The sequence below is a fragment of the Protomyctophum bolini genome (genome assembly GCF_963924005.1).
Source record: "Protomyctophum bolini genome assembly, chromosome: 6".
Lineage (NCBI taxonomy): Eukaryota > Metazoa > Chordata > Actinopteri > Myctophiformes > Myctophidae > Protomyctophum > Protomyctophum bolini.
Genome location: NC_137867.1, coordinates 19,176,058 through 19,200,184, shown reverse-complemented (window position 1 = coordinate 19,200,184; position 24,127 = coordinate 19,176,058). Strand labels below are relative to the sequence as shown.

The 24,127-nt window shown below is 44.9% G+C and overlaps 1 protein-coding gene across 2 annotated transcripts in view; it reads left to right on the top strand.

Annotated features, from left to right (window-relative positions):
- The window catches only part of dock8 (dedicator of cytokinesis 8), a 79,290-nt gene that overhangs the window by 41,735 nt on the left and 13,428 nt on the right, over positions 1-24,127 (top strand). For both annotated transcript variants that reach the window (XM_080766109.1, XM_080766110.1), the window contains 21 exons: positions 481-576; positions 766-915; positions 1,787-1,900; positions 3,808-3,963; positions 4,281-4,423; positions 4,971-5,134; positions 5,269-5,420; positions 8,614-8,796; positions 9,269-9,395; positions 9,906-9,993; positions 10,802-10,898; positions 11,088-11,222; positions 12,029-12,181; positions 16,635-16,793; positions 17,449-17,549; positions 19,628-19,820; positions 21,032-21,175; positions 21,584-21,715; positions 21,935-22,069; positions 22,328-22,414; positions 22,803-23,039. In XM_080766109.1, coding sequence (XP_080622235.1) covers positions 481-576; positions 766-915; positions 1,787-1,900; positions 3,808-3,963; positions 4,281-4,423; positions 4,971-5,134; positions 5,269-5,420; positions 8,614-8,796; positions 9,269-9,395; positions 9,906-9,993; positions 10,802-10,898; positions 11,088-11,222; positions 12,029-12,181; positions 16,635-16,793; positions 17,449-17,549; positions 19,628-19,820; positions 21,032-21,175; positions 21,584-21,715; positions 21,935-22,069; positions 22,328-22,414; positions 22,803-23,039 — 2,946 coding nt within the window. The remainder of the gene's footprint in view (positions 1-480; positions 577-765; positions 916-1,786; positions 1,901-3,807; positions 3,964-4,280; positions 4,424-4,970; positions 5,135-5,268; positions 5,421-8,613; positions 8,797-9,268; positions 9,396-9,905; positions 9,994-10,801; positions 10,899-11,087; positions 11,223-12,028; positions 12,182-16,634; positions 16,794-17,448; positions 17,550-19,627; positions 19,821-21,031; positions 21,176-21,583; positions 21,716-21,934; positions 22,070-22,327; positions 22,415-22,802; positions 23,040-24,127) is intronic.

The window sequence follows — 24,127 nt, the reverse complement described above, 5'->3', positions numbered from 1 at the left end:
CCCAAAATGAGTTGATCTCTTCTTTTGTTACCAGTAGTTACCACAGGGGGGCAGTGTGACATTAAACTCACAAGTAAATGAATAAATGTCTGATGTCAAAAGTTCCCTTCATTCATCCTCCTGTTTATAGCTCAGCCGATATTCTTCTGAGTGAATGCGCATAATATCTGTGTTGGTTGAATGAGTAACAGCCCTCCATTAGAAGCAATGTGCCCTGAGTGAGTGGCTCTGTGTTCTGTCTCTTGAGTTAGGGTTAGGGTTAGGGTAACAACTCTCCATTAGAAGCAATGTGCCCTGAGTGAGTGGCTCTGTGTTCTGTCTCTTGAGTTAGGGTTAGGGTAACAACCCTCCATTAGAAGCAATGTGCCCTGAGTGAGTGTTTCTGTGTTCTGTCTCTTGAGTTAGGGTTAGGGTAACAACCCTTCATTAGAAGCAATGTGCCCTGAGTGAGTGTTTCTGTCTGTGTTCTGTCTCTTGCAGCAGTTCCATGAGGAGCTGGCCCTGCAGATGGTGGTCAGCACAGGAGTCTGCAGAGAGAACGCCTATAAATATGCCTGGTTCTTCTTTGAGCTGTTGGTCAGTATTCTAATCTATATGGGCCTGACTGTTCATTTAATAACGGTTACAAATTAATAAATGGACACTCTGAATTTTACTGTAATGCACTATTACTGTATTTCTGTCATTTTAGAATTAATAGGTGGTTGTGTGTGTGTGTGTGTGTGTGTGTGTGTGTGTGTGTGTGTGTGCGCTCGCGCACTACAGGTGAAAAGCATGGCTCAGCATGTCAATCATCTGGAGAAGCAAAATATTCCTCGAAGGAGTCGCTTCTCTGACCGCTTCAAAGACGACGTCACCACCATTGTTAGCGTGGTTACCGCTGAGATCGGAACCATCCTGGTCAAGCAACAAAAGGTATGCCTGATGACTGCTATGTTATTTTTAAATCGCAGTGTGTTTATCCTAAACTTTAGCCCAAAAACTCATTCAAAAGAGCTGATCTCTTGGGGGTGACCTCCGAGGCGTAGAGGTTAAACACTCGCCCACCGGGGCATTAGCCCAGGATTGCCTCCTCCTCCTCCAGAGAGCACAGCATTTGTGGGTTTGAGGACGGGAAGCCGGCAGGGGATTGTGTCCTTTTCACTGCACTATTGACACCTGCTGATTGGCGTGTGTGTGTGTGTGTGTGTGTGTGTGTGTGTGTGTGTGCGCGCGTGTGCGTGCGTGTTGTGTGTGGTCGGTCAACTGAGTTGACTAAATCACTGTGTCCCAAACAGTAGGTCAGGACCAAATTGTGGGTCCTAAACCGATTATTTTGTGAGTTGCGAGTAAAAATAACTTCCACAAATTTACTTTACTTGCTATTTTCATTAGTTTGGGTGCTGGATCCTCTTTTGGGTCACAGACTAAAAAGTTTGGGAACCACTGGACTAGATGATCCAGTTACTGCCTGCAGAGAGCGTTGTACAACAGGCACTGGTGGAGCTGATGCCTGCAGAGAGCGTTGTACAACAGGCACTGGTGGAGCTGATGCCTGCAGAGAGCGTTGTACAACAGGCACTGGTGGAGCTGATGCCTGCAGAGAGCGTTGTACAACAGGCACTGGTGGAGCTGATGCCTGCAGAGAGCGTTGTACAACAGGCACTGGTGGAGCTGATGCCTGCAGAGAGCGTTGTACAACAGGCACTGGTGGAGCTGATGCCTGCGTGTTTTTGGGGGGGATGCGGTAATGCACCTTATTACATTATTGATTGCCGTTTGTTGATTCCTCTTGTTGGTTTTTCAGGAGCTGGAACAGGCAGAGAAAGTCAACATAAGCCTGGCGTTCTTCCTCTATGACCTGATGTCTCTCATGGACCGGGGATTTGTCTACCAACTGGTCAGAAACTACTGCAACCAGGTACGCCCTGGTCCTCATACTTGTTGCACATTGATAAAGGTTAATTTAACCCATTTAGACCTGAGTTAAAAACATTCACTTTGAATGAATATATATTCAAAGATTTGCTCCACATTTTTACGATTTTTCAAAAATAGCAGACCTACAAGCTCGTAGCGCGCCACTTGGTGGCACACTATGAGCTTGTAGATCTGCTATTTTTCAATAGCTAAATTATAACATAATGTTTAAAACACCAAAAGGGGTTAAGAAACCCAAACGTCATTTACTTGTTTCTACATAGATTCAGAAGTTCCTCTTCGGAACAGTATAGTTTAATACTGTCTATTATGTTAAAAGAGTCTCATCCCATACATAGAGTATACCTTACAGTTCCAGAACTTCAGTGAAAACCTATGAATCTGTGGCCTCCACTACTGTATATGAAGTATTTGGTCTCGCACTATATGGGGTAACAATACCCCATACTCCTTACTCATGGCCTGGCGATGAAAATATTGTCAAGATCATGGATATGTATGATGTCTTTTGAAGATTTGCCCTCAAAATATGACACATGACGTCAACGAGATTTTCTGTAGAGGGAACAAAGGAGAACCCTGGGGAACCCCGGCCAACAAAGTATATAGGGTTTAAGCCTTAAACCCTATATACTTTGTTGGCCTTTAAGGCTTACAGATAAGGAGATACCAAAGAAAATGGTACAATATCTGATTTAATTTGTTAGGATGTCTGAGGAATCCTCAGAGAGTAAACGATTAGCTTGGTGTATTGATTTTATTATGGACATAGCAGTTGATGAATTGCAGGGAGTTTGTCATGTAGCTCAATTTCAGACAATCAATGCAAGATTTAAATTATTACAGTACAAGTGGACTATGTGTACACATATTACCCCATCTCTACTCCATTGTTTTGATGCCAATACTACAGACCAATGTGTAAAATATAGTGTGAGAAAGGCACATTGTTTCACTGCTTAAGGGAGTGCCTGGGAATCATGAACTTTTGGAATGATGTACTGGGAAACAATTGCCGGGTGGGGAAAGGGGGGCGTTGCCAGTATGTCCGCAGCTGTGCATCCAAGGTCTGTTCCCTTTTTACAGTGGTTGGCACATTTTCATTTATAAAGCCACCATTGGGCAAATGTTGGCTATTTACATTTTTTAATTGAAAAACAAGTTCATATAACATCCGCTCCCATAACATGCAGCCTTTTACCGTCCCTTGTCCGTCCACAACATTTGGGAAGATTGCTTTTAGTTTTCACGCTCCATGATGGTCTTGGAATCAGCTCCGGAAAGACATTAAACTGGAGCGCTTTGTCGCTTTGGGGGGTTTCAAAAGTTTACCTCAGATTAAAAAAACTCAGGTCTGCAGCTGTTTTACTTTATTTGTGTTGTGCTTTTGTTTTTGCATTGTATGTTGTGTTGTAATCCCTGCTTGTTGCTCACTTGGCCAGGGCTCCATTGAGATAACCATCTCAATGGGACTCACCTGGACAAATGAAGGATAAATACAATAAAATAAATGGTCTCTTCCGAGCTATACACATAGTTGCAGATGTCATCAGACAATGCTCCAGGCTTCCTTTTGAGAAATTGACTTGAATCTTCCAAGAAGACATTACTTCTACAGTTGAAAAATTATCTTTTGGGATCTGTTTTTTGATTGTAGTGCAATCATTGTTTAGTTCTTTGTTTTTAGCTTTATTTATTTATTAAAATGTTGTGTAATGTGGGAGGCAGAAGTGGAATGTGGAGTTACATGTGTCATAATAATAATCTATATTGTAGGAACAAAAATGGATATATTTGTAAATTCCCCCCAGACCCATATTCTGGTTCCTAGATGTCTGCTAAGAATGTCCCCATGCCCACACTGATCAGCATGTTCTGGTTTCCTAGATGTCTGCTAAGAATGTCCCCATGCCCACACTGATCAGCATGCGTCTGGAGTTCCTGCGTATCCTGTGCAGCCACGAGCACTACCTCAACCTGAGCCTGTACTTCAGTAGCCCCGCCTCCGCCCCCGCCTCCCCAAACCCATCCATCTCCTCGCAGGTCAGTTCACCTGTCACTGTACACCACTTCAATGTGTCCACATCTCAACAGACTGGGGGTCCTCGGGGTTACTACGGTGGGGATCTTTGTGTGATTTTACCTCAACCACTTGAACCCTCATTTTCTGACGGGAACATTAGCTGAAAATAGCAGATCTACCAGCTCACATCGGCTTGCGCTGCGCGGCGTTGTGAGATGGTAGATCGGCTATTCATTTTTGTTTTTCTTTCAAAATGTTCCAAATATGGGAGAGTTCTGCAGTGTTCATAAATGGTAATGCCATTCTCTGACCTTCCCTCTGTCTTTTCACGCAAAAGACAAGTTCCGGTACTTGTAGCTTCCAGGAGCAGCAGAGGATTCTGGGACTTTTTGAGCTGTCACTGGAGTTCAAGCAGCAGCACTACCTCACAGGCCTACTGTTGACAGAGCTCAGCGCTGCACTGGACATGGAGTCAGAGGGGTACGCGCACACACACACACACACACACACACACACACACACACACACACACACACACACACACACACACAGTTACACACACTTCCTTTGGGATCGTTCTGAGGTGGGCTGAGGTGACACAAGTCAAGTCAGATGGCTGGAGTATTGATAACTAGATGACCCATATATCCTACAACCAATGAAGAGACATCTACATTACATTGCGATCATGGCAGAAATTCATTATTCATTGGCGTGCATGTACACACAAGTACAACTTTGAATCAATGTCTCTTGTGCCGCATGATTAAGCGGGATTTATGATGAGCATTTACAAAAGAAATCTATGCGGATGATTTCACAGTATTAATACGCTGGTTAATGGTTTGCTGCTGTGTTATCATTAGCCAATTATTAATTATTTAACAATTATCAAAGCGTGCGTGCGTGCGAGCAAGTGCGTGTGGAAAGCTACAGAGGGAGGCCATCAAAGCCTCCAGACTGCTGAACTGTAATTTTCACCTGTGTGTGTGTGTGTGTGTGTGTGTGTGTGTGTGTGTGTGTGTAGGGGTAAGGTCCAGAGGAGAGCCATCACTGCCACATACAGTCTGCTGTGTGCCCACGACCTGGACCACCGCTGTCTTAAACCTGAGGTCAGGTCCAAGGTCGCCACCCTCTACCTCCCCCTGGTGGGCATTATCATCGATTCCATCAACAACCTGGATTTCACTGGTACACACACACACACACACACACACAAACACAGCACAAGGGGGTTGTTTCACTTATGAAAAGTACTGATAGGAGCACTTTTGTGGTAACTTTTTGCTTTGACTAGCATGTTTGACCCTTGCTTGTCTCCATAGTCTCTGAGGGACGTGGTGGGAAAAACAAGACAGGCGGACCTGAAGACGACCTCGAAAACGTCCCTCCCATCAATCAGTCTGTTGCCATGGCAATTGCCGGGAACCCCTTCAACACCCTGGCAAGAAACGCTCTCGTTTCCATGGCCTCGATGGTGAGATGTTCTCTGATCCATTCCTCATGGTTTACGGTGCTGGTGAATATCAGCGGGTTTACGGTGCTGGTGAATATCAGCATGGTTTACGGTGCTGGTGAATATCAGCATGGTTTACGGTGCTGGTGAATATCAGCAGGTTTACGGTGCTGGTGAATATCAGCATGGTTTACGGTGCTGGTGAATATCAACATGGTTTACGGTGCTGGTGAATATCAGCATGGTTTACGGTGCTGGTGAATATCAGCATGGTTTACGGTGCTGGTGAATATCAGCGGGTTTACGGTGCTGGTGAATATCAGCGGGTTTACGGTGCTGGTGAATATCAGCATGGTTTACGGTGCTGGTGAATATCAGCAGGTTTACGGTGCTGGTGAATATCAGCAGGTTTACGGTGCTGGTGAATATCAGCATGGTTTACGGTGCTGGTGAATATCAGCATGGTTTACGGTGCTGGTGAATATCAGCAGGTTTACGGTGCTGGTGAATATCAGCATGGTTTACGGTGCTGGTGAATATCAGCATGGTTTACGGTGCTGGTGAATATCAGCATGGTTTACGGTGCTGGTGAATATCAGCATGGTTTACGGTGCTGGTGAATATCAGCATGGTTTACGGTGCTGGTGAATATCAGCATGGTTTACGGTGCTGGTGAATATCAGCAGGTTTACGGTGCTGGTGAATATCAGCATGGTTTACGGTGCTGGTGAATATCAGCGGGTTTACGGTGCTGGTGAATATCAGCATGGTTTACGGTGCTGGTGAATATCAGCATGGTTTACGGTGCTGGTGAATATCAGCGGGTTTACGGTGCTGGTGAATATCAGCATGGTTTACGGTGCTGGTGAATATCAGCAGGTTTACGGTGCTGGTGAATATCAGCATGGTTTACGGTGCTGGTGAATATCAGCAGGTTTACGGTGCTGGTGAATATCAGCATGGTTTACGGTGCTGGTGAATATCAGCATGGTTTACGGTGCTGGTGAATATCAGCAGGTTTACGGTGCTGGTGAATATCAGCAGGTTTGCGGTGCTGGTGAATATCAGCAGCGTCATTTGTTTTTTAAGTGTGCGTTACGTTGTTTGAAATTGAAACGGTGCGTGAACAAGTGTGTGCATAGTATAATGTGTGTGTTGTGCCTCATAACAGGTGAGCTGCTAGAGGAGATAGATTGATTAGCTGTCAGAGCCACACACGCACTTCATCCATCCTGGAAAATCATACACACACACGCTCGCTCGCGCACACATGTCCGGGAGAGATGGTTTATGGGCAGGCATTGGCATCGTGAGTGAACAGGGCCGTCTTGTCTGACACACACATCCATCAAATGAAGCCATAGCGACAACACAGGCACTAAAACCTGAACACACACCACTCTTCTCTTACGGCCGCTCAGCTTTTTTCCAACAGATGTAATGTATGTTGTTATACAAAAGCGGAGGGGAGGGGGGGGATTTTCCTTTTCCACACAGCAAGACGATTGCTGCCATGGGCACATAAAGGAAGGGTCTAGCAAGGGCTCTGTCTTTATTTGCCTAACTTAGTTTAGTTAGAAACTTAGACACTGTTTTCATCTTGTCCCCATAGATGGTTTCTCAGACATCCTGTGGACTCACACAATTTAACAAATAACACTTTTGATGACCTGTTCTGCAGGATTCTTATGCTCTATTTAAGCAGGTAAAGTCTAAAGTCTAATTGAAATAAAACATCACACCCGTGTGAACTAAGTGGTGCAACTCCCCTCCCCCCCCCCCCCCCCCCCTCTCTCTCATTAGCAGGCAACAGTGCAGCACTATCTCTCTCTCTCTGTTTCTGGCACAACAGCACCCCTACTGGTACTCATAGTCATACTGGTGCTCATTAACACACACATTAACGTCACATAGGTGAACACGGACATTGCTGTTCCTTGGAGTGGTTGTACCACTCAAAATTACTATAACAAAAATATAGACTGACTTATATCCCCCCAACCCCCCCTAGTAACCATCTCAGCTTACGAGTAGGATTCCACTGGCCGACTCCACTGGAAAGAAAGTGGCTTCTGAAAAACCAGGTTATAGGTGTGCCACCTGAAGCACAGGGAGGTTAATGGCTACATTCATCAGAGCTGCCACAGAGTGGAACAGCAGTAGCCTTCCGCCGTGGCCATTCATCATCCACGAAAGGAAGTCAAATTAATCAGATCCCACATCTACAGTAGATTTAACCCCTATTAACCCATTTTGGACTGGGGTCGATTAAAAAGGCATTTTTCTGAAAAATCCATTTTTCCCCCATCTCAAAAATTTCCAGGGACCCCACAGAAGCCAACATTTTAGTTAAAAATGTTCGCTCTGAAATATATATTCAAAGATTTGCGCCACATTTTTACGACTTTTCAAAAATAGCAGACCTACAAGCTCGACCTATGAGCTTGTAGATCTGCTATTTTTCAATAGCTAAAGCATGACATAATGCTTAAAACACCAAAAGGGGTTCCCGCCCAAAATGGGTTAAGAAGGCAGAGAGAGAAAGAGACATTCTTCACAGAGGGGCCAAAGTGAGAGAGATTCGTCAGGCGCCTTTGCTGTTTCTTGAAACTTTGACGATAAGCGGGGCTGATGAGTCGGGTACACACACTGCAGACACTTTGATAAAAAAGAACGGAGGATGTATATATATGTACATGTGGAAGTATGGGGATGTTTGTTTAAATCATGCAACGAAACACTATCTTATCACTTTAAATCTGCACTCCATTCTCCTCCTCTATCTTGGTTGATCAGTGGCCTCCCTGCCTGCACATACAGTACACTGCACTGTAGCAGCGAGAGACGGAGACATCCAGTATGAGATATGGCACACAGTATACATCAGTGATGACGGACTGGAAATGTGTGTGTGTGTGTGTGTGTGTGTGTGTGTGTGTGTGTGTGTGTGTGTGTGTGTGTGTGTGTGTGTGTGTGTGTGTGTGTGTGTGTGTGTGTGTGTGTGTGTGTGTGTGTGTGTGTGTGTGTGTGTGTGTGTGTGTGTGTGTGTGTGTGTGTGTGTGTGTGTGTGTGTGTGTGTGTGTGTGTGTGTGTGTGTGTGTGTGTGTGTGTGTGTGTGTGTGTGTGTGTGTGTGTGCAATTCGTTTTTCTACTACATGACTATATGATTTGACATTTCTGTTCTATTCATATTACACTTTGCTCTTCTTCCCAGCAAGGTAAATCGGTGGCCACCCTTGCGGCAGACACCAGCCGCCACCTGTTGGTGTGTTTCTTGTGGGTGATGAAGAATGCCGAGAGGAATCTGATCCAGCGCTGGACGGTAGATCTGCCCCCCTCCCAGCTCAACAAGCTGCTGGAGCTCCTCACCATCTGCGTTTCCTGCTTCGAGTACAGGGTCAGTTTGCATATTCGTCATGTTGTTTTGTACACTGGGGCATGAGTTACAGCACCCGTTTACATTGCAAATATCTTGTATTTGACCGCAGTTTAGTAAATGCTGTAGCTCAGAAATATGAGTCAGACGTTGTTTGTTTAGCTTGAGCCAGATTTTCGGCAAAATGTACCCACCTGTGCTGGGTTTGCTGCTGTGTGTTGGTTTCTGACTATGCAACGGACACTGGGTGCAATTTGTGCTGCATTATACTGCTTATGCCTCTAGTCTAGAATACATAAATACATAAGTAATGATAATACATAATAATACATTAAAGGGATAGTCCACCCCCAAAATGAGGGGGTGCCTTGGATGAAAATGTTATTTACAGAGGTGACCTGAGACAAAAAAACGTTTGAGAACCACTGCCCTATGGACACACAAAGGAAAGTCTTTGTGTCTCCATAGGGGATATAACTATAATTTCTTGCAGGGTAAGCAGAGCACTGACAAGGTGAGTACCCAGGCCTTACAGAAGTCCCAGCAGGCTAAGCTCCAGCTGGAGGAGGCCCTGCTGAGGGGAATGGGAGCCCGTGGAGAGATGATGAAACGGGTTGGAGGTACACGGACATCCTGACACACTAACTCACTTCCTCCATGTTCTCCCACACACGTAAACCATAGCATCCCCATGTTGCGCTTGTCACATTAGGTGAACTTTCATCCAAAACAGCCCATCTACAACATGACACGTTGCGAGATATTGCATATTTTTTCCAAAGAGATTTGGTGTATCTGCTATGTGAACTGTTTGTTTATTTGTGCTGTTTCATTGTTTAATGTACTGTCTATGCTGCAACCCAATTTGCCCTTCGGAGACACTAAATAAACTTGAACCTTGAACCTAGAAGGAAATACTTAATAACCCCATTAAGTATAATAGGGTTTAAGACTGGTTCATTGGCTAACTCTTAATATTAATTTCAAACTTTCAAAGACTCCTATTTTGTGTGCAGTTGAGTATCCTATTTGAACGTTTACTATGGCACATACTGTATGTACTTACCCCAGAGCATTATGAGCTTTATTTCGATTATTATCTGTTAAGTGAGTGCCTTTGACCCGGGTAGGAATGGACAGGACCATGGGACAAAGGGAGAACCTGCGCTGGAGGAAAGACCTGACCCAGTGGAGACAGACCAATGACAAGCAGGACAAGTATGTCTGTCCTTCCTGTTTCTCTCTCCTCTTGGCACAACTTTTTTCCACCCTGTCCTTTACTTTCTCACTCCATCTTTCTTTCGTTTTTACGGTGTGGCTCTGTAAGAGGATAGCCGCCGTCTATGACGGGGTCTGTGACGTGTGTGTTTTTTTGGTCTGGAGCGATCAGTGCCAATCATTGTATGCAACCTGCCAGAAAGCCACAGAAGTACCTCCATAAATGTGTCATCTCATATTTCTGAAATTTGTAACTTTTAATTTGATAATGGAGTGGGGTTGTGCTGTAAGGAGTCATACGTCATAGACGACTGATATCACAGTCTGGTCACATGAGGTATTACTGTAGATCCACCCTGGATTGCTCTCTTTGTCCTCTAGAGCTGAACGTTGAGAACTGTCAATGTTTTTCAGACCAACCACCCCTTAGCTGGGTAAGAGATGAAGCCGGGACCCCCACTACATTACAGAGATAGTTTAATAGATTTGTTTGACAACACGATCCTCTGTGTTCTGTTGTGTAAAATACATGGTATTGTTCCCAGACATTTAACCACTTAAACACTTGATACTTTGTAAGCTTGTAAGCTGCTATTTTCAGCTAATGTTCCCCCCAGAATAGGGATGCTAATAGGGTTTGAAGTGGTTAATGTAAAAAACTAAAAACGGTCCCATCACACAAAGATTTGGCGGCCCCACTGTAATAACTCTGAGGACCCCCTAGGGCTAGGCCTAGGGGGTCCCGGATTGCCTGTTGAAGACCCCTGCTCTAGAGTAACTGTAACGTGTATATCTGTCCTCCCACCAGAACCAAGGCAGAGTTGGACCAGGAGGCAGTGATCAGTGGGAACCTGGCTACAGAGGCTAACCTCATAGTGTTGGACTTGCTGGAGACCATCGTCCAGGTCAGGACACCGTGTTGCAGAGCGTATACACTGTCCAAAATAAATGCATGACGCCTCCTGTTACTGCCTTTGTTTATGGTTTATGTTGTTGATTTTACAATATTGTCCCCTCTCAAATATAAGGATTGTACACATGCGGCATCACGTGATCTTGCAATTTGTTGATTGAGCTGTCCATCTCCTGTCCAGGCCGTGCCATTGGCTGACTGTAAGGACAGTGTGGTGGGCGGGGTCTTGAGGGTGTTGCTCCACTGCCTCACCTGCAACCAGAGCACCACATTCCTCTGTCACACCTTCAGCACACTGCGAGCACTGGTGGTCAAGGTACAGCTGTGTGTGCGTGTGTGTATCAGAGTGGCTTAGAACCTATGCTTGAAGACCAAAAACGTAATACTTTCTTTGCCAGCTAGCATTAGCATTTATGAAGTTAACCTGTGCCACCATCCGTGTCCACTTTAAGGATTCCCCCCCGCCCCCCACTCCACACACACACTCAGCACACACACATTGGCGCAAGCACACTGCTTACTTGTCGTCAGACATGTTTATATGTCTGGAGCGACGCGGTACAAAGTTACAAATTAAATCCAAACTTTGGATGGCAGAAGATCCACCAAGGACAGCTCTCCAAAATTCCGATTTATGGAGAGGCGGGAGGTATGATTAATTCTAACGCGACTAGCGACGGGACCGCGATGGACCGTCTAAAACATATTCTTTGGACGGAATGATTTAGATCAAGAGTTATACAGGTTATGAACATGTACTGTACGTAGCTTACAGATAACGTCCCATACAAGCTGGGGGGTACTAGTATATTTGTACCTGTCGCAAAATCTGATAAATACGGCCAAGGGGTTATTGCCCCAAACAGTGTCACATAGAAACATGAATAAGAAACAAAATCTAAAAGAACAATTTAGAAAAAGGTATTCCATGAATAAGTGAATGTCCTGGGGAGACATACAATTTCTCTTTTGGGTCTCGGGCTAAAAGGTTTGGTTTGGTGTTCCATCCCAGGCAATTCATAAGCACAGAATGAATGGTCTCTGTGAATGCATACTTATACTTTTGTATTATTTACGGTATGTTTATCCAGTTTGTTTGTGTGTGTGTGTGTGTGTGTGTAGTTTGGGGACCTGCTGTTCGAGGAGGAGGCGGAGCAGTGTGCAGACCTCTGTCAGAAGGTTCTCCAGTACTGCAGCAGCCATGTGGATGAGAACAGGAGCCAGGCCTGTGCCACTCTCTACCTCATCATGAGATACAGCTACAGCAACGCTAGCGTGAGAGCACACACACACACACACACACACACGCACACGCACACGCACACGCACACACACACACACACACACACACACACACACACACACACACACACACACACACACACAGGGAGCAGGTGTCAGTCATTTGCTTCCTTCTCTGTCATATCAATCTCTAAGGCTGCACAGAAAGAAATGAGGAGGCAGCATCTCAACACTTCAATGTCAGATTATATTTCATGTAAGGTCACTTAAGAGGGTTGCTTCTGATACACGTGCACATGCACACATACAGTACGCACGCACACACACAGATGGTGGGTGTTTCAAACATCCTCTTATTCCATGGTTTTCATTTTTCCTCTCCCACCCAGCTTTAATGTCTTTTCCATTCTATTCTGAGCTCAGTGGAGAACATTTCAGCTACAGGATGTGTCACTGAGCAGTGAGCATGGAGATATGTCACTGTCGAGCACCCCATTCTCCCTTCTTCAACTAATGACAGCTAGAACTCTCTCTCTCTCTGTCTGTGTGTCTGTGTGTGTGTGTGTGTGTGTGTGTGTGTGTGTGTGTGTGTGTGTGTGCTATAGGTTTGAATTTGTGTGCACATTTCTCTGCAACTGAAAAAGTATGAGCGTGTGCTTGATTGTAAAAGTGTTTGTGCAAGTGAATGGGACTCAAGGCCACAGAGAGAGAGTGAGTGAGTTTCAGAGGAAAGAAAATCACAATAATGTTTTATCCAGATAAGAGGTAAAGTGGAGAGGAAGGAGCTTACAAAAGAACAAAGTAGAAAAAGAAGAAGGGAGGGATGCAGGGAGGGAATGCAGATGAGGAGATAGTACGTTTGTGTTGTTCACTGTATTGTATTATATTGTAGCTGCTGCAGCACTTCATGTTTTCATGTGTTCACATCAGTGTGTACAGACTGTACACTAGACCAGTGTTCTGTGTTTAGCATTGTGTACAGACTGTACACTAGACCAGTGTTCTGTGTTTAGCATTGTGTACAGACTACACTAGACCAGTGTTCTGTGTTTAGCATTGTGTACAGACTACACTAGACCTGTGTTCTGTGTTTAGCATTGTGTACAGACTACACTAGACCAGTGCTCTGTGTTTAGCATTGTGTACAGACTGTACACTAGACCAGTGTTCTGTGTTTAGCATTGTGTACAGACTGTACACTAGACCAGTGTTCTGTGTTTAGCATTGTGTACAGACTACACTAGACCAGTGCTCTGTGTTTAGCATTGTGTACAGACTACACTAGACCAGTGTTCTGTGTTTAGCATTGTGTACAGACTGTACACTAGACCAGTGCTCTGTGTTTAGCATTGTGTACAGACTGTACACTAGACCAGTGTTCTGTGTTTAGCATTGTGTACAGACTACACTAGACCAGTGCTCTGTGTTTAGCATTGTGTACAGACTGTACACTAGACCAGTGTTCTGTGTTTAGCATTGTGTACAAACTACACTAGACCAGTGTTCTGTGTTTAGCATTATGTACAGACTACACTAGACCAGTGTTCTGTGTTTAGCATTGTGTACAGACTGTACACTAGACCAGTGTTCTGTGTTTAGCATTGTGTACAGACTACACTAGACCAGTGTTCTGTGTTTAGCATTGTGTACAGACTGTACACTAGACCAGTGCTCTGTGTTTAGCATTGTGTACAGACTACACTAGACCAGTGTTCTGTGTTTAGCATTGTGTACAGACTGTACACTAGACCAGTGTTCTGTGTTTAGCATTGTGTACAAACTACACTAGACCAGTGTTCTGTGTTTAGCATTGTGTACAAACTACACTAGACCAGTGCTCTGTGTTTAGCATTGTGTACAGACTACACTAGACCAGTGTTCTGTGTTTAGCATTGTGTACAGACTACACTAGACCAGTGTTCTGTGTTTAGCATTGTGTACAGACTGTACACTAGACCAGTGCTCTGTGTTTAGCATTGTGTACAGACTACACTAGACCAGTGTTCTGTGTTTAGCATTGTGTACAGACTACACTAGACCAGTGTTCTGTGTTTAGCATTGTGTACAGACTGTACACTAGACCAGTGTTCTGTGTTTAGCATTGTGTACAGACTGTACACTAGACCAGTGCTCTGTGTTTAGCATTGTGTACAGACTGTACACTAGACCAGTGCTCTGTGTTTAGCATTGTGTACAGACTACACTAGACCAGCGTTCTGGAAGCGTTCTGGCGTTCTGGAAGTTGGAAGTTGGCATTTCAAGTTGGAAATACATGCCCCACCCAGAAATTATGTCTTCTGTCCTTTTTATGCCCATATATGGAGTTCTTTGTCAGGCATGCCCAAATATGGAGCCGCTGCAGACGTCAGAATGATGTCAGAACAGGCCAGCTCCATATGGACACTGGGCAGGGGCCCTGTCCAGGTTCTGGACAACCGTAGGTCAGACCGACTCGACACCGCGCACTGCACCCTCTGTGGTGGGTTGGAACGCATGTGTCGAACTTGGAAGTTGGTGGGGCGAACGGTTCTTGAGTTACGTGGATTGCAGACGTATGTACACACGCACAGAGACTTGGTGCATTTATAGTTTGTTTTTTCACTAGTTTGGATCCCGGGGAAACGTCAAACTAATCTTTTGGGCCCTTGGCTAAACAGTTTGGAACTACTGCACTAGACGCTAGACACACACACACACACACACACACACACACACACACACACACACAACAAACACACAAACAGACGTCTTTAATTTTAGGTGAATTACTTGTAACTCTCTGCGTCCCCCTGTTTGTTTACATACGAACTGATCTGAATTAGCGTAGCAGCTACATGACTCATCTGTATAGATTAGAGCCTCCTCTCTACCTATGTTTGTTCTCATCCCTCCATCTTCCATTTTCTCTCTGTATGTCTGTCTGCCGCTCTCTCACTCACTGCTGTCGTTTCTATTAGATTGTGGTAATATAAAAAGAAAAAGCTTTTCCCAGAAATGGATCAAATCAATAAAATGATCTTTCTGTGGTTCAAGTGGAGTTAGGGAGGGCTTGGAAGGGAGGTTGAGGGAATTATAGGGATATAAAGGAGGAGAGAGGGAGGGGGGGGGGGTGAGACGAGATGGAGAGACAGATGGGGGGATGTGTTGACTTAGGCCATCATTTAGGCTGCTTGTGAAACACACCACACACACACACACACACACACACACACACACACACACACACACATAGAGTTGGGGACGAGGGGGGGCATATAGTCTCTGGCTCCATGCTCAGTTGAACAGAATGGGGCCGTAGAGATGATCCATGGGTGATTATGTCTGTGCTAATGGGAGATCATTTCCCGCTTAGCTGGCCCTGTACTGGAGATAGATGGGGACTACACACACATCACCACACACACACACACACACACACACACACACACACACACACACACACACACACACACAGATCGGCATATATATACTGTACACACTCTCTGAGATGGATGGAAATGATGTTTGTCGGCCCTGCTATCTAGGACACCGCTGTGTGTGAGAAATGGAGAGACACAGGCAGGCAGTGAGGGGGACAGGGGGACAAATGGGGTAATGAATGAAGCAAAGAAATCTTCCAGGGCTGGTATTACTTAGTTTTTCAGAGAGGGTACTTCTTGCCACTTCCATTACCAGCAATATCGGCTCACTTTTCCTAACCACTTGCCCTGTATATATGACCATTTTTGACAATTGTCTATAATGACGACCAAAATAGGGACACCGGTAAAGATTTACTCCGGAAAACATTACTATGAAGCTTACGTGAAAAAGAATCAAATAAAACAAAATAAAATAAAATCTACCTACAATACCTATACCCATCCATCCATCCGTCCATCTTCAACCGCTTAGCCGTAGTCGGGTGGCGGGGGCAACAGCTCCACCAGAGTGCTCCAGACTTCCCTCTCCAGAGCAACATTAATGACATCCTCCTGGGGGATCCCGAGACGTTCCAAGGGGTCTGCCCCGGGGTCTCCTCCCAGTGGGACGTGCCTCTAGGACCCCTCCCTAGAGGCATCCTATCCAGATGCCAGATCCACGTGTGGTACAGTGACTGCAATACCGCCCCTGCCGCTCCGCTTCTCTGGCTGGAGGATGGAGAAGGAGATCAGTACCTATACCCTACAAAACAAAAATAAGAAAATGTTGTGTGTCTCTGTGTGTAGGCGCACACATACACACATTATCGATAATATGCAGGGTCAAATTGTCCGATACTGATATATTACATATTAATGTTAATATTAATATTTTTTTATAGCCAACATATAAATGGTTAAAGTGGTTAAAAGGATTGTGATGCTGCAATGTTCACAACCTTTGCTGGGACCCCCTGGAAGCCATCCCCAAGGACCCCACTTTGAGAAGCAATGCTTTGGTGCATTACTGCTGTGCAAAACGCTCCCCTGCATGCTTATCTAATGTCTTTTCTTGTCCCGGTCAGAACTTCTCCAGGGTGAAGATGCAGGTGACCATGTCTCTGGCCTCTCTGGTGGGCCAGTCGGCAGACTTCCACGAGGAATACCTGCGGCGCTCGCTGCGCACCATCCTGTCGTACGCAGAGGAGGACGCTGAAATGCAGAACACACAGCTGCCTTCACAGGTAGGCTAAAGGGATCCTTTGGGATTTTACCGATTACGCTTCGTTAACGATTCCCTCCCAACGGTCCGATTCCTTAACGGTTCCCTTTAACGATTCCTATAGGGGACCCTTACAGGGCCCTTACAGGACCCTTACAGGACCCTTACAGGACCCTTACAGGACCCTTACAGGGAACCCATACAGGTCCATTTGGTTTTCAATCCTGACCTAAGGTTTTTGAAAAACTTCAAATATTTATTCAAAAATTACAAAAATAAATGTATGTTGTTATCCAATGTACATAGCAACAAGAAAATAACCCAAAAATGGCTTCCCGTCTTGAAAGGTAAAATCACCAAAAGGGGTTCCTGTCCTAAATGGGTTAAAACGCTTGAGAGCCAACAGTATTGTAATTCAGTATACAGTGTACATACAGTACATACAGTATATAGTATACCACACTAGATTCTATAGTCTGGGGGGGGGGGGGGCGAACATTTGACGAAAATACTATCACAGTTACCACAGTTATCAGCTATTTTCGGTGAAGAAATCTTTTCACCGAAAATGGACGATAACTGGTGGTAACTGTACAGGGCAAAGAGCACCCCCCCTCCCCCTGGTCAGTATACCTACAGTACTATGCTGTAGCATCATGTTGTTTTGGTATCAACAGGTGGACGAGCTTCTGAGGAACCTCAACAGTATTTTATCAGACACGGTGAAGATGAGAGAGTTCCAGGAAGATCCCGAGATGCTTATGGACCTCATGTACAGGTGAGACACGTCTGTCTGTCTGTCTGTCTGTCTGTCTGTCATATCCATCTGTCTGTTTAAAGTAACTGTCTATGTATCTCTCGCTCTATCTATCTGTCTCAGAGTTTCTCTCACTGTCTATTGCTCTGTGCAGCTCTCTGTCTACATGTGTCTCGTGTCTTGTCATGCCGCTGGTTCTTATTTCTCTGTGGTCGGGGCTGTTTTGCTTCTATTTGCCGCCCTCACTATGGCAACCATGTGGTAGCAGTTTAGCCCTCTGATCTAGCTTTGTGTATATGCAAATGGAAAAAAAGGTGTGTGTGCGTGTGCGTGTGCGTGTGTGTGTGTGTGTGTGTGTGTGTGTGTGTGTGTGTGTGTGTGTGTGTGTGTGCGTGTGCGTGTGTCTGTGTGTGTGTGTGTGTGTGCTCATGTGGTGAAGAACAGACACAAAGACTGCATACATGTGTGGTATGTTGATTTAGGCTCCTTCCATGCATGTCTGCTAATGTCTCCTAGTACAAGTGTCATTCATCATGCAACTTTCTGTTTGGATTGTAGTCACAGTCACCTGATGTGTGTGTGTGTGTGTTTGTGTGTGTGTGTGTGTGTGTGTGTGTGTGTGTGTGTGTGTGTGTGTGTGTGTGTGTGTGTGTGTGTGTGTGTGTGTGTGTGTGTGTGCATGTGTGCGACCGTGCGTGTGCGCATGCATGGGCATGCAGCATCTGACCAGAATAGCTAGTTAGCTTGACGGACTCACCTGTGCTGTGCACTGCTCACCCAGACGTTCTGTCTTCAACTCCCAAACACACTCGAGTCATTTGTGTAGAAGACATTTGGTCTCGAGATGCATATATTTATTCATACCCAAAAGTATGTTCACTCTCCCATAAATTAATTCATTCATGGGCCCCACCATATTATACGCTTGTCGCTCTCCTAGTGATTATTCGTGTATTATGCCAACTGGAAAACCATTTCCATATTTGTATTGCTCATGACAAATGCATTAAGACTGCCTCAGTACACAACCCGGAACACTCCAGCACTTAAAACACACATACCTATTTCACTTCAGCACACACACACACACACACACACACACACACACACACACACACACACACACACACACACACACACTTATTATTTGACATTTGGTGTCCAGATGCTGCTTACATATATTTATACCCAATTACATGGGCTCATCTGGCTTGAATTAGACACAATAATTCACCCCTTTTTGCATTGTCCCTTTTCACTACTGTTTATGTAGTCACAGGAAGGCTATCTTTATCATTTTTGAGTGGTGCAACCACTCCAAGGAACAGCAATGTCTGTGTTCGCCTATGTGACGTTAATGTGTTAATGAGCACCAGTATGACTATTAGTACCAGTAGGGGCGCTGTTGTGCCAGAAACAGAGAGAGAGATAGTGCTGCACTGTTGCCTGCTAAAGAGAGTGAGAGAGAGAGAGAGGGTGGGGGGGGGGGGGGCTGGGAGTTCCACCACTCAGGTCACACAGGTGTGATTTCCTGTTTGTTTAAGTTTTGGCTTTTTGTGTGTGATGTAGTAGCTTACAGTAGTGTATTTGACGCTATATACATGTACAGTATACATTAAATGCCCACCTGTTTCCTGGGTACATCACAGTAAACCCACTTACATTATCAATCTTGAACCCATTGAATCATATGGGAGGCGTCATGGTTCATCCAGAACACTCCATATGTTCAGCTATGGCCACATAACCCACACCCCCCCCAAAAAGAAACAGAAACACACCTCTCTCCAGGGAGTCGCTGGTATAAAAAAAGAAAAAGGAATGGCCCATATGAAAGCCAATTTAGAAAAACACTGAGTGTACACTGCGGTTACAGATCCTAAAGGACACAATATTTCACATTTCACAACTTTGGCATGGTGTCGTAACCTCTAAATGGACTGTTGCCCGTGACTGCTCTGACAGCTGAACGCAATCCAAGGATGCAGAAAAGTTTCATTGTACATAAGTAGTGCAAGGGGAGCAATAAGAGCCATAAATCTACAGTATGCTGATGACTGCCTGATACACCCCCCCCCCCCCCCTCCCTCCCTCCTCAGGATAGCCAAGGGCTACCAGACGTCCCCTGACCTCCGTCTGACCTGGCTGCACAACATGGCGGAGAAGCACAACAACAGGAAGTGTTACACAGAGTCTGCCATGTGCCTGGTCCACGCCGCCGCCCTGGTGGCAGAGTACCTCAGCATGCTGGAGGACCACAAGTACCTGCCCGTGGGCAGTGTCACCTTCCAGGTAGAGGGTGCAGCATGCGTTCACACACACACACACACACACACACACACACACACACACACACACACACACACACACACACACACACACGCACACACACACAGAATGTACCTTGTTGGTTCAGACAAATTAGATTAACACAATATTATGCTTAATAGGCACATATTTTATTGTATTTATTATTTAAGAATTGAATTGCTTGCATTTTGCCACAGCTTTATTTTAAGTGCATGTGACAAATTACCTTTGAAATGTAAAATAAATGTAAAAACCCTTGACTACTAGCTGTGCTTGTAGTGGGTGTTTGGGTCCTATGCACCACACTGCATTATTCCTCTGCTGCTGCTGGTCCCCTCAGTGACCTGTGTGTCCAGATGGGGGAGCTGTACTCTCAAGACGTTAGCCATGTACTGTACACTGTACTGTAACTAATGGTTGCAATGCAATGAATGTATTTTTGTACCAAGATACAGTAGTGACTGGCTAGTAAGTCAGGTGCACAGACAGTACATGCTGTAGTTTGCAATTTGTAGCAAATTCTTTAGTACATTTTGTGTTGCGCAAAAATATCCAATCTACAAGCTCACAATGCATCACATCATGAGCTTGTAGATTGGCTATTTCCTTCTGTTTTTGTTTGTTTGTTTAGTTTTTATTGAATTATTTTATTACATTTTCAATTCCTTTTTTATAATCGATTTCAATCGATTTGTTTCAACTTTTACACCCCTAGTTCATTCATAGTACATCAATTTGTCGATATCAATACAAGAACTAAAGGGAAAGCCAATTGCAGCGTGTGCACCTGATCTTCCTGCCTGCTGGATGGGTTGTTCTGCTGGGTCAGCACCTCTACTTATAGCCTACCAAAGACACCTGTGTTTGGGGGCTATCTTCAACAGAGAACAGAATAGTGAGTCATGCTTCTGCGGGTCCCTGCATGGGAACAGACTGTCCCTCTCACCTGAAAACAAACCATGTCCGTGAGTCAGTGAGCTGTCAGACATAGACGAGCACTGCTGTGGGACTGGCACGGCACAGGACATCCTGACCTGTAGCAGTCAGCAGCAGGCCATTGATCGAATGATTATCTGATTAGTTCCATTTCCCACTGTAGGAAATCTCCTCTTGCGCGCCCATGGGTCAGCCCATCGATCATTTGATTAATTAGGACGGTAGCCGATTGATCAACTGACCGATTCCTTCCACAGAACATCTCCTCTAACGTGCTGGAGGAGTCTGCCGTGTCGGACGACATCCTGTCCCCTGACGAGGATGGGGTGTGTTCAGGACGCTACTTCACAGAGCATGGGCTGGTCGGGCTGCTCGAGCAGGCCGCAGAGCTCTTCAGCAGAGTAAGGCCTGCAATGACGTTAAATCTTAAAATATGTAGAAAATGATCTTAAAACTGTATTGTAAACTTACACCGGTAGTAGCTAAGTTTGTCACACCTTGGCTTCCATAGGGTGTGTGAAGGGGTGCTGGAGAGTTGGCTTGTTTTCACACATGGCAGTATAATTCCCCTTATTTATCACTGCCACAGATCACTTAATGAGGCTTGAAAGTACTACAGCAGTCATAGTTTAACCACATGAACCCTAGTGCAGTGGCTCTCAAAGTGGGGTCCAGGGACCCCCAGGGGTCCTTGAGGGGGTTCCAATGGGTCCCCAGCTAAATTGCCTTTTAATGTTAATACCGGTAGATAAAACTTTCCCTCTTGAATGATATCATGATTCTGCTAACCAACAGTAATGTCTTATTAGGGGAGCCTGTACGAGGCAGTGAATGAAGTCTATAAAATCATCATCCCAATCCTGGAGGCACGCAGAGATTTCAGAAAGCTGACTTCCACCCACGACAAACTGCACAGAGCCTTTGATAACATCATTGAGAAGGTATGTTTCTTTGCCTTTGTTTCATCAGGCGGGTTAATTACTACACAGCATATCTGATTTATAATTATATGGTAGGACACCTACTGGTTGTCAATAAAGTAATTTGAAGGAGATAGCACACTGAATATGACACTAGATGATTGTAACTTTGTTTTTATCTTTTATACATTTTCTTTAATGAGTAATGGCAATATCAGTCTAATTATTTCTTTCTTCCAGGGACATAAGAGGATGTTTGGGACTTATTTCCGGGTGGGTTTTTATGGAGCCAAGTTTGGGGACCTGGATGAACGAGAATTTGTTTACAAGGAACCAGGGATCACACATCTGCCTGAAATATCCCAAAGACTAGAGGCAAGTGTGTGTGTGTGTGTGTGTGTGTGTGTGTGTGTGTGTGTGTGTGTGTGTGTGTGTGTGTGTGTGCGTGTGCGTGTGCGTGTGTTCGTGCACCAAGGGTGTTTAAGTGAAGCATTTATAACTTTCTGTCATCTAACTGCTATAGTAAGCTGAAAAAATGTCCTTGAGTGTAATAGGGCTGTAATACAGTATCACTCTTTATACTATATAACTTTATATTAAACTATATCACTGTATCCTCTGAACCTACTGTAGAACTTCTACAGTCAGTGTTTTGGAGACTCCTTGGAGATGATCAAAGACTCCATACCAGTGGACCGGAACAAACTCAATCCCCGCAAGGTAGTTAAGAGAGTATTATAATGAATCCACTTGTACTTATGGTGATGCAATCCTTGAGAATTTATCACGCAAATATCACTTACACCCCTTTTAATCTACTGTTGCAACTGTTATCATTATTCTGAATAACTCCTTACACACTAAATGTACATTACAGAACCATTGACCAATGACCATGTACTTGGTATGTTAATGATTAACCATTTAATTGATTAATACTTGTATAATGAATAGTTTATTTTCATCAGAAAGCCAGGCTACCGACTAAACACTGATTTAAGTTGTATTGGTAATTTAATAAATAGCAGATCTGGGCGCCTGCTGGCCTAGTGGTCAAACATCAATATTGTGCATTGCCTTATTGAATAATTACCATATCCAAATGCAGGCATACATCCAGATCACCTTCGTGGAGCCCTACTTTGACGATTATGAGATGAAAGACCGGCTGACGAACTTTGAGAAGAACTTCAACCTGCGACGCTTCATGTACACCACGCCGTTCACCAAGAGTGGCCGGCCGCGAGGAGAGCTCAACGAGCAGTACAAGAGGAAGACCATCCTGACCACCATGCATGCCTTCCCGTACATCAAGACTCGCATCAACGTCATACAGAAAGAGGAGGTAGGCTCCATGTTTTACTGCCTCGGTACATAACACAAAAATGTAATGTCTGCACGTGTATGCTTGATATTTGTGATCTATGCTGCAATTCTTTGATCTTAAGCATGCAGTACTCATGTCAATATCACATATTTTTACGTTCAAGTGGAATTTGACTGTCTGTGGTTTCTAAAGTTTGAGCTCTTTCAACTAACAGAGCCTCAATTTCATTGAAGCCCTTGCGTGACCAAGGGATAACCCTGTAAGATGTCCCTGGGTACTCATGTGTCATTGTAAAGCTCAAGGCTTAGGTTCTTCTCTTCTCATTTCTGGATTTCAGAAACAGAATCATCTTTAGAAGAGTTAAAAATAAAATAAAATAACACAACATACAGGAGTTTTGATCATGTTAGGATATTGTGCTCTGGGGCAGCAGAGGGTTTCACATATATATATATACACATCAGTCATATCATTCCACCTCATGCACACATGGTTTGTTTATTTGTTTTATTATGTTGGCACCGCCTCTACGTCACAACATTGGAGGCCGGCCACTGGAAGTACGACGTCATAAAATAGACGTCATCACAACGGGACGGGAGACGGAGGAAATGTTTGGACAGCACGGTGTCTAGGGCGTGAGGCAACAGTTAGGAGGACGCGACTCAGTGGTACCGACCGACACATACGAAGGCCACCGGCCAGCTGCACTGAACTAGACGATAGGCCACGGAGGGATAGCGCTGTCCTAAGTAGGTCTATAGTGTTACAGTGGGGTGGGTGTATAGTGGAGCTTCGCGTAGTTGGAACGTTGTTACTGACCGTCCCTTGTTGTCCTCCTGTGTCGGCGCTGAGCCACGACTAATCCATAAAACTAGAAAATACCCTACGGGGAACGAAAAAAGAAGCAAACCAACGGAAGCTATTAAAATAGTAACGACGCGGGTTGTTATCCCCGCACCTGAACACCTACCGATCCAGCACCTCGCTTCGGCTGTGGGCCAACGCCAGAGCTGGCCGTGGACAACAGGTGAGTGGACCGGGGTGTTGGTGATGCGGGGGCCGGTGCCGTTTTTGTTTTAGTTTGACATATGCACGCTCACACG